This window comes from Macadamia integrifolia, chromosome 11 (assembly GCF_013358625.1).
Source record: "Macadamia integrifolia cultivar HAES 741 chromosome 11, SCU_Mint_v3, whole genome shotgun sequence".
Taxonomy (NCBI): Eukaryota; Viridiplantae; Streptophyta; class Magnoliopsida; order Proteales; family Proteaceae; genus Macadamia; species Macadamia integrifolia.
The window spans coordinates 30,938,058-30,948,873 of record NC_056567.1 but is presented as its reverse complement, the minus strand read 5'-3'; the positions used below and the strand labels follow the sequence as shown (position 1 = coordinate 30,948,873).

Sequence of the window (10,816 nt, the reverse complement as noted above, 5' to 3'; positions counted from 1 at the left end):
AAAGAGATGATGCTCAAGAGAATCAAGAAGAAGAACGGTATAGCATTGCCAAGGATAGATCAAGGAGGAATATTTGACAACCACAAAAGTATGGGTATGCTGAATTTGTTGATTAGACATTGTCTGTTGTAGATACAATTGAAAATAGTGAGCCTACAATATATTCTGAATTTGTTGCTTCAATTGATTCTACAAAATGGTTGATTGCCATGAATAAGGAGATGGAATCTCTTCATAAAAATCAGACTTGGGAGCTTGTGAAGCCGAGAACAGGAAAGAAAATTGTTGGTTGCAAATGGGTCTTTAAGAAGAAGGAATCTGCCTCAGGTGTTGAAGATGCTAGGTACAAGGCACGTTTAGTTGCAAAGGGCTACAGTCAGGTACAAGGAATTGATTTTAATGATATTTTCTCACCTGTTGTTAAGCATAGTTCTATTCGTATCCTACTTGCTTTAGTTTCTATGCATGATTTGGAGTTGGAGCAACTTGATGTGAAAACAACATTCTTACATGGTGAACTAGAAGAACAGATTTATATGCATCAACCTGAAGGGTTTGTTATTGAAGGTAAGGAGGATCATGTATGTTTGTTGAAGAAGTCCCTATATGGTTTAAAACAGTCTCCTAGACAGTGGTATAAAAGGTTTGATTCAATTATGGCTAGTTTTGGATACTCCAGGTGTCAATATGACTGTTGTGTTTATTTCAGAAAGCTCTCTGATGGGTCATTCATATATTTGTTACTTTATGTTGATGATATGTTGATTGTAGCAAAAGATAGGAATGAGGTCAATAGGTTGAAAGAACAATTAAGTTCTAAATTTGAGACGAAAGATTTGGGGGCAGCAAGGAAGATCCTTGGTATGGAGATCAAGAGGGATAGAAAAGCTGGGAAGCTGTGGCTATCTCAACAAAAGTACACTGAGAAGGTATTGAATCATTTTGGCATGAAAGATGCCAAACCTGTAACTACTCCTCTTGCATCTCATTTTAGACTTTCAACTGCTTTATCACCTAAGACAGATGAAGAGGTGGAGTACATGTCATGTGTTCCATACTCTAGTGCAGTTGGCTCCGTTATGTATGCTATGGTTTACACTCGTCCTGACATTTCACAAGCTGTCAGTGTGGTGAGCAGATATTTGTCATGTCCAGGTAAAACTCATTGGGAAGCAGTGAAGTGGATACTTAGGTACTTGAAAGGGACCTCTGGTATTTGTTTGGAGTTTGGGAGGAATGGTGATTTTTTATCTGGTTATGTTGATTCAGATTATGCAGGTGATCTTGACAAGAGGAGGTCACTCACATGTTATGTATTTACTCTTGGAGGAAGTACGGTTAGTTGGAAAGCTACTTTACAGGCTACAGTTGCATTATCTACTATTGAAGCAGAGTATATGGCAGTGACTGAGGCAATTAAAGAAGCTATTTGGCTTAGAGGTTTGTTGGGAGAACTCAGCATGGATCATGGGGTGACTGTTGTCCATTGTGATAGCCAGAGTGCTATTCACTTGACTAAAGATCCAATGTATCATGAGAGGACAAAGCACATTGATGTTCGGTATCATTTCATAAAAGAGATAATTGCTCAAGGTAATATCCAAGTGTTGAAGATTGGTACTGAAGACAATCCAGCTGATATGTTGACTAAGCCTTTATGTGTTGGTAAGTTCGAGCATTGCTGGAACTTACTTGGTGTTTGTCATGTTTGAGTTCAGCCCTTTGGAGGGCTATTGGAGAAGATGAAGATATTAGCTATTTGTTTATCTGTTGGAGGAGAATTCAAGGCAAGGTGGAGATTTGTTAAGTTTGTCTCGAATTCTTGACCCGTTTTGAAGATTGACCCGATCCGACATATTTTGGTGGCGACCCGAATGGGAATTTTTCTGAGATCTGTGATGGAAGCAGAGGGCTTGGGCCGATAGGCCCAAGCCCGGAGCCCATCACTGATCTCGTATCTCGTATGGGGGTGCGGGGGCGTAGCCCCCGCGGTATGGTTCGACCGGATCGACCGCGACCCGATGGGTCGAACCGCTATTTGGAGTATATATATAATGTACTGTTGCTTGTTGAGAGTCATTGTATTCTAGGGTTTTCACGAAGCTAGGGTTTCAGGGCGAGTTCTTCCTCGCCGCTGCTAGGGTGTAATCCTTCTTCTGCATAGTGAATCATCTTCTTCTTCGCCCGAGGACGTAGCACACCACCCTGGTGTGTGAACCTCGTTAAATCTCTGTGTCGTACGAATCTATTGTCTTTCTTTATTCGTGTTTCTTGGTGTTTGATCTAACAAAGGATTTAGAGTGGCATCAATTTCTCTAACATGTATGTGGCACTGTGAGCATGAAAAATTTGTATATGTTGTCCACTAATTATGGCTGATTTATAATATAATTCAATATCACTTTAACCAACCTGTGGTAAGTCTCCAACTAATTAAGGGTGCTAATTAGTTTGGTTTCGATTTTTTTATTTGGTTTTAATTGGCTCAGGATACAACATATGGTACATTTCAATCTTTTTGCACGAAATTCATTTGATTTGTTGAGTTCGGTTTGATTCAAATTAATGATTTTTAGTCAAACTTAATATCTTTGATTCGATTTGATTCAGATATAAAAGATTGATTGCAGTTTAAGTTCTAAATTGATACCCTTACGCTAAGTATTGGGATTGTGTCCTGCCTCATTGAGTTTTTTTTTTTTTTTTTTTTTTTTTTTAATTGGAACCGGCATATATTCAATAAGCACAAAGAAGATCCAACCCCAATGGGGTGAGGGGAAAAAAATACAAGGAAAAGCCAAAATATATGTAAAGAAGCACAACCCTTATTAAAGAGAAGATATAAGCATCGAACAAAGATCTAGAGATAGATCCCAAGTTGACGCGACAAAATAATTCGTTACGGAGAATATACATGGCCTGATAGATAATTTGAAGCGAACATCAAAAGTGATGCCGTCGAAGATCTAGGCTTGGGTTCTAAAGTTTCATGTCCAAAGCTTGATATTACTCTCTTTACATATATGATCAACCGAAGCACCAAAAGCAAACTTTACAAGGGAGTCAATTCAATGCAACTATTGAAGTGGTCAAGGATTCATTTCCACTCACTATCTAAGGAACCTAATGCTCATAGGATAAGGAAAACACCAATTGCTAATGGGGAGGGGGCACACAAGAAGAGGTGAAGGAGGTTTTCAAGGGCCTTTCCGCAAAGACACCAGGGGGATTGGGATATGTCTTTGGATAAGCAGGCCCATGTGGGTATGTAATCTTTGAACCAAATAATAGGGTGGCAAGGACCTTGAAGGCTTGAGTGCAAATAAGGTTCCAAGCCGACGCAGAAGAGAAGAACCCATTTGAGAATTCCTTCTAAATGACATTGTCACTAGAGCCATGAGGATTCCAGGGGATCCCATGGAGTATATTCTAAGCATCAATAAGACTGTGGAGAGTATTAGGGCTAGGATCCCAATCACCACCATGAAAGATTTGAGAGAATAAGGCAAGCCTGTTGCTTCTAGAGTCATAAGCCATTCTATTATCATAAATTAACATTCCTCATGACTGCCCAATCACATTCAGAAAAATAATTTTTTGTTTTACTATTTACCCTCACTATTTATGGGAGGTCTCACTAATGCCTGGGATCTCATGTGGCAATCTCATTAGATAGAACCCTAAGCGACAATGTGGTTCAAACCCTTCAATTAAAGATCAGATAGAACCGTGATTTGGATATTACACCAATTAACGTTTATTTATTGGGTACATATCACTTTCCATACAACTTTTTTTCCATAAAGATCTAATACAACAATAAATAACAACCAAAACAACAGAATAAAACACAAACGTTTTATATAGAATTAACTTTCCTTTATTGGATAACAAACACTATCAGAATCAGAATCTATCTAGCTTGTAGAACTCATTGGTTAATGTCCAAACAAAGTAGTTGTGTTCTTTCAAGGGCACTTGTGTTTTTTCCCATTGTGTGTCATCAGATGGGCATAGCATGGGCAGACGTCTTCATTCCCATAAGTACCAGGAGGAACGCAATTGCACCTTTTACAGCAGGACCTGCATTCCCTCATGCAGCGACGCTTCCTTGATGCTAGCCGGCACCTCCCCTTACAAGCTGAGCTACAGTCTGAAACTCGGAAACATCAGTAAAGAAATAAGCATTAAGTACTCAAATTAACGGTGGAATCCCGTGTGGGAAGATGATCACATGAGAGTGAAATGTGAAACAATATATAGGGTGGATGGAGATATTTGTCATACCTATGGTAGCAACTTGGTTACCATTGGCCTGTGATTATTGAAGAAAACACACAACATATTAATAGAAGGAAAGGGAAATTAAAGAGAAGAAAATTTAAGAATTGATTAAACTATGATTTCTTGGAATGTCTCAAGTTGAGACCTTTAATCTTACCTCTTCAATAGCTGCAGCCACATGAAGTAGAAGGAGAGAGAGGAGAAGTGAAGCAATAAGAACCCTAGAGACAGCCATGGTAGGAGACTCAGAAAAGCAGAAGATGAAAGAGAATGTTTTAGTTTCTTGTGGAGAAATTGGAAAGACTATGAGGTGTTTATATAGTGAGAGGAGTAGGAGAGAGGTAGGTGAATGCGAGGGCAGTGAGAACTGAGAACTCGCCCTGGACATACTCATCTGAGATACGCCGAAGGTTCCTCATGCCAGTAAGGCATGTGTTGTTTGCTTAAGCAGCTGCAGGTAGTGATGGGCTCTCCCTCCAAGAGTGAACTCACAGAGAAAGAGAGAGATGGATGGGGGAGGTGCATGCAGCGGCAAAGGGCTCTTCCTTCAAGGGTCAACACCGACATTGTCACTTCCAGAGTAACTAAAGAAGTAAAGAAACTATCCATCAAGTCAATGCAGAGGGCCACCAAATTAAAAGGGTGAGACTAATAAAATTGGGTGAAGAAGCTCCAATTTCAAGAGTTGGAGTAAGAACGAAGCCAAAATTAACTTTCATGTGGTTTGAGAAACCAAAGTTCAAAATATAATTTTCCAAAACGATTTAACCTGGTTTGGTTAATCATGATAGGTTTTGGGCGAAAGAACCCTATCCCACATACATGGTTCTATGGTTAGACATCCTGAAGTAGAAATATCTTCTTACAGTCGGAATTGGCCCATTATTTGGGGTGTTAAAACAGTTGGGTCTGCTCGAACCTACCCTAGCCTATTCTGAGCCCGAACAAGGCTTGGATTGAGTTTTCAATCGATAAGGTGAGATAGGATTGAGAATTTCAGGTCCGAGGCTGGGTTGGACCAGGCCTAGGTTGAGGTCTCAACCCAACCCAACTAGATCCAACTCAACCCCACCGAATTCAACCCAAACCAATCATGTATATTAAGTATACAATAATATAAAAAAATTATAGAAAAATTATTAACATGACAAGGGTCTATTATTTATCCAAACATAACAAGACGTCCAGTACCCTTTAAAAATCACAGAAAAATCATCATTAGAAAACTCATACAAGATTTCTTTATAAATTATTTATTTCATTTCAAGATTTATTAGAAAAATCAAAGAAAACAAAAACTCATACAAGATTTCGTAATAAAAGGTTAAATCGTCATTGATCACCACTAATCTCCCCCAAAATCATCTCCTCAAGCATTTCTCTCGTTTAAGCCGATTATGGAAACTCCCAGAGGTAATATTTCCTCCCTCCCTCGCCAAATTCCTCCTTGCGCTACGTGCACCACAAGCTTATCGAACTTCTAGGCAGCTTACCTACGAGGCCATCAAGTTGTGAACAAGTCTTCCTGCACAAGGTACCCCTCTATCTATTCTGGGATTTGGCTCCTCTGTGGGCCTGTGGCGCAAGACAATGTCTGGAGCGCATCCAATGCCCAGTAACACCTTGGGCTGCGTGTGACCGCCTTGGACTCTATGTCAAGGCATTTTTTACCATTGGATGCGCACCGGACACTGTGTTGCGCCACAGAGGAGCTCAATCCATCTATTCTGCTGGACTCGTTAATTGCTATGGCCCGACCGACATGGGAACTGCCATGTGTTTGTTCTCCCTTGATTTCTCTTCCTCTAGTTTGAGCAGCAAGGGACATGCGACCCTGATTTATGGAGTTGCGATCGGTGGCGGTGTTGGCTTGCTTGGTATAGTTGTGGGCTTTTGGTTTATATGGAAAAGGCACAAAAAACAGAGGAGGAAGAGGAAGAGGAAGATGGTTGCAAAATTTGGTCAGGCGAATTCAATTTTAGGATCGGAATCGATCAATGGAGTACGAGTCTTATTAAGTTCACATTCGAGCAAATCAAACAGGCTACGAGGAATTTCTCTTGGAATAACATAATTGGCAAAGGAGGCTACGGGAATCTTTATAAAGGAAGAGGATGGGTCTGAGGTTGCATTGAAGAGGTTCAAGAACTGTTCTACTGCAGGGGATGCAGATTTCACCCATGAAGTAGAGGTTATTGCCAGTGTTATGCATGTAAACCTTGTTGCTCTCAGAGGATACTGTAATGCAACTACTCCTTATGAGGGTCACCAGAGGATAATCGTCTGCGATTTGATGCACAATGGAAGCCTCCATGACGATCTATTTGGATCATTAGGCAAGAAGCTTAGCTGGCTAGTCCGCTAGAAAATTGAGCTTGGGACGGCGAGGGGGTTGGCTTACTTGCATTATGGGGCACAACCAGCTATCATCCACATGGATATTAAGGCTAGTAATATCCTCTTGGATGAAAAGTTTGAGCCCAAAGTGGCAAATTTTGGCTTGGCTAGTTTGCACCGCAGGGGATGACCCATATGAGCACTAGGGTGGCTGGGACACTGGGTTATGTTGCCCCTGAGTATGCTGTGTGATGAGGGTATTTCTTTCCAACCACGGTACGGGCAAGGATCATCCTGACCAATGCTGCACCTCGGCCCTCCATCAGGCAGTGCTATCACCTCGGCCCTCCATCAGGCCGTGCTGCCACCTCGGCCCTCCATCATGCCGTGCTACCACCTCGGCCTCCATCAAGCCATGCTATCACCTCGGCCCTCCATCAGGTCGTGTCGTCACCGCGGCCCGACGTCAACAACAAGGTTTTCGTCCACCCCTACATTCAAGGAACGTGATCTCTATTCACAAGGACATGACTCTATCCACTACACGTCACCATAGACATCTATCCCTCACATGGTTGGCATTTTCGAGATAAGAGGGGAATATTCCCCTAGAATACCCTAGGACTCGGAATATTTCCAGAATCACAGAGCCACTCCCCTCAAAGACTCTACGCCTAAACAGGACTCTTCACAATCGTCTTCCATTCTCCCTCCATCAACAGCCTATAAATACCAAGGTAAACCTCCATCATGGGGGATCAATCACTTCTTTTACTGAAAAAGCTCTCTTGAGCATCTGTTGTGGAAATATCTAACTTAGGCATCGGAGAATCCCCTGTCAGGTCAGTCCAGCTCTCCTCTGTCATCTCTTCTATGCAGGTCGACTAAAGCACGAAGAACTGCAGGGAAGATCATCTGGTCAATTTTTACCACATCACTCTGTATGGGAAATTAACTGAGAGAAGTGATGTTTACAGCTATGGGGCTATGCTTCTTGAGCTTTTGAGTGGGAAGAAAGCACCTGTTAGTACTAAGGATGGCCACAACTCCCTTGTGGCAGATTGGGCTTGGTCCCTTGTGATAAAAGGGAGACCTTTGGATGTCATTGAGGATGGCATGTCTGATATGGGTGCTAAAGAAGTCATTGAAAAGTATGTCTAGGTTGTTGTTCTTTTTTCTCATCCACAATTATCTAATAGGCCAACTATGGATCAGATTGTGAAGATTTTGGAAACTGACCTTCCAGTTCCCCCAATACTTGAACATCCTATTCCTCTTGTAGCGGAGATTAGCGAGATTGAAAGATCAGCGAGTAGTAGTGGCTCAGGTCAGCTGTCTACTTCTGCTGGCTACCAGTCCTTTACCATAGAGAGCAACAATTTAAGTTCTGACCACTAGGTAGAAGAAGAAACCTCATCATTTTGCTCTGTCTGCAATTTAGGTTTTCTCTGCATTTCTCATTGTGGTGCCCATTGGAATTTCTATCGACCGTAGAAAGTTGAGTATCGGAATAATTACGAGGTCATGAATAACAAACCATCTTAAGCGTTCATTGGGAAACCTGTTACAAGAGGTGTAAAGCAAAGACCTTGGGATGACTTCTTCAGATCAAAACCCTAAGCATCAGAGAGAAAATTCAAAAGCTCGATCCTGATCGGAAAAAGATAGAATAAGGCAGAGAGTAATGGAGTATGCTCTGAAATGACATAAATGCCATTTAAAATGTAAATTTTGCAATATAATAATAAGATTTTTTAAAAAATAACAAAATGTCTAGTTTGCCCCCACTTAATTGATCCTTGAATACCTCATTGCTCGTAATACAATAGTCTTTTCACCCTTTTGTTATTTTTCCAAACATACCCCAAAAATATATTAATAATCAAAAATGGGTAATTATAGAAAAAGGTCCGTAAAAAGTCTTTTGTTTTACACAATCTACATATATAAGAAAACCTTAGTCTTTGACCTCTGCAATCTACATATATAAGAAATTATAAGTCTATGGCCTCTGCAATGTATCAAGATCAAGCAACCAAGTAACTAATACTACTGGTTTGGCACACTGTTAGTTAAAACGGGAACTGCAAAAAAACATAAACGTACGGTACGGGTTTTAAACAGATAAAAATGATGAACGATACGGTCAAAAAAATAGAAAACGGCAAACGGATGAAAACGAACGGTACGAGTATTAAATGTGTAGTTTTCAAAAAAAGAAACCAAAAAAAGGGCAATATACTCATGCAATTTGAGAGATTATTACCTATATACATGCATCTAATGTTCCAAAAGCTCTGGGAGTCCCAAGATAAAATAGCCCAATGGGCTACAAGAAAATTAGATGTTGCTAGCTTTAGTTTCTCCTTACTCAATGGGCTATTAGAAGATGAGATTTTTTCCTATAGATAGTATGGAAATTAAAAACCAAAAACCAAGTACCATATTGTCTTCACTCTTCACTTTTACTAATAGGTTTTTTTTTTTAATTAATTAATTAATTTTTTTTAATAAAATTCTTATTTTGCATTTAAAACGGATTCTTTTGCCGTTTCTGTTTTTTTCCGTATTGTATAATAGCATACTGGAAAACGCGTTTTAAACGGGCAAAAAAACACAACTGCGTTTTAAACGCGTTTTAACTAACAGTGGTCTGACATGGGTTGGGCTAAGCTGAGTCCAATCAAGGTCCATAAGGGTTAGGTTGGGTTGGGCTAAGCCCGATGGGGTTGGGCTTGAGTTGAGATATCCTAACCCACCCTAGAGTTGGGCTGGGCTCAGGTTTCAAAAAATGCAGCCCGGCCTGGCCTATTGACACCTTATCTATCATACTTTCACATTACACAAATAGATGCACCAACCAGCAAAGTATCATGATTGGCCCAACCAAGGATCTTTTTGTTTGAAAAAGTTAAAATTTGCAAAAAGACCTATTTGAAGAACTAGAGTAGAACAGGTTCTCATACGAGAATCATTCTTATGCGATCCTAGTCCATACATATGGAATCTAAAATAAAAGAAATCTTGTAACAAATACCATGTGCGAGATCAAGATCGTACAAGATATAAGGTAGAAAAAAATTTTAAGGGCCATCAAATTTGGCATGTGACCATAAGGTAGAAAAAAATTTTAAGGGCCATCAAATTTGGCATGTGACCTATCTCCAGTCTTCCCTTCCTATCCTACGTTCAAAATGTGAAATTGTTGTTCCACATGATATAAAAAGATGTCCTTATATAAATGGTTTCAGACAAAATCCATGTAGGAAACTTTGATTCTCCACCTGGTCGCCCCTCATCTATCTCTAGCCTCTCCAAAAACTGAGAAAAAAAAAAGCACAAAAAGAAGAAGATTGCAATGTTATGATGGTTATTAGTTTAGATCCATTAATTTTATCAAATGTGGTTAGGACTTCAATATGCTTGATCAATTGGGAGACTTTTGAAATTATTAGACAGAATGGATCAGACATAACACATTTTTGAGAAAACTTCGAGTTTGTTCCAGCAAAAAATGGAGGGTATGTTTTGTATGATCTTGATGCTATACTGAATTAGACTTGTCTTTCTTTGGTTGAGCATGGGAGAAGAGACAGGAAGGATTGGAGGGTGGTTGGGGTATGACTAGAGTGTGAAGAGTGAGGTATGAGAAGATGTTTACAGATTGAGCGTGAGGGATTAGAAGGCAAAATAAATAACTCTCCTATTTAGGAGAAGATTAGAGGGGAGGGCTCCATTTGGTGTGTGTTTGTGTGTGTGAGAGAGAGAGAGAGAATCCGGCTCCTCTCCAACAACTTGGGCATCTAACTATTTACCTCACTCATATAATGGTTAAGACGGTCTGGACATGCATCTCTACACTTGTCTAGGGATATGTGTTCAGGTTGTCCTAACCATTGGATGGGTAGGAGATAAATGGTTGATAATGAGTGAGATGAGAGCAGAAAGAGAAAAATCAGCCGGTGAAATTTAGGATTGAAGGGTTGGAGTTAAGAGAAAATGCAAGTGAGGCAGAGGTTTCAGATGAAAGCTCAACACTTCTTTTCACTTTCTAATAGTAGGTGGCTGAGGGGTTAGGGAAGGCGTCAACTACAATGTTTTATCAATTGTTGTCGATACTAACATGGATAGATCATATTGGTCCAAGCCAACTCCAATTCTAAAAAAAAATACTCTCTCCGAGAAGGTAGGGGTT

At 40.2% G+C, this 10,816-nt stretch overlaps 1 protein-coding gene and 1 pseudogene across 1 annotated transcript; one reads left to right on the top strand and one right to left on the bottom strand.

Moving 5' to 3' along the window:
* Positions 1-3,779: 3,779 nt before the first annotated feature.
* LOC122092829 (cypmaclein-like) lies at positions 3,780-4,555 on the bottom strand. Its single transcript, XM_042663122.1, has 3 exons — positions 4,442-4,555; positions 4,288-4,315; positions 3,780-4,153 (listed from the first exon to the last, which is right to left on the bottom strand). The coding sequence occupies exons 1-3, from the start codon at positions 4,517-4,519 to the stop codon at positions 3,969-3,971; spliced, it is 291 nt and encodes a 96-aa protein (XP_042519056.1). The 5' UTR covers positions 4,520-4,555; the 3' UTR covers positions 3,780-3,968.
* On the top strand, positions 4,518-8,019 carry LOC122093085 (annotated as a pseudogene).
* The last annotated feature ends 2,797 nt before the right edge of the window (positions 8,020-10,816 follow it).

What these genes read in the sequence shown, in the direction of transcription:
- LOC122092829 (XM_042663122.1), bottom strand. Translation starts at nt 4,519, where the DNA reads ATGGCTGTCTCTAGGGTTCTTATTGCTTCACTTCTCCTCTCTCTCCTT. An exon ending in TGGCTGCAGCTATTGAAGAG is followed by an intron (nt 4,316 to 4,441) that starts GTAAGATTAAAG and finishes CAATAATCACAG; the next exon opens with GCCAATGGTAACCAAGTTGC. An exon ending in TAACCAAGTTGCTACCATAG is followed by an intron (nt 4,154 to 4,287) that starts GTATGACAAATA and finishes TCCGAGTTTCAG; the next exon opens with ACTGTAGCTCAGCTTGTAAG.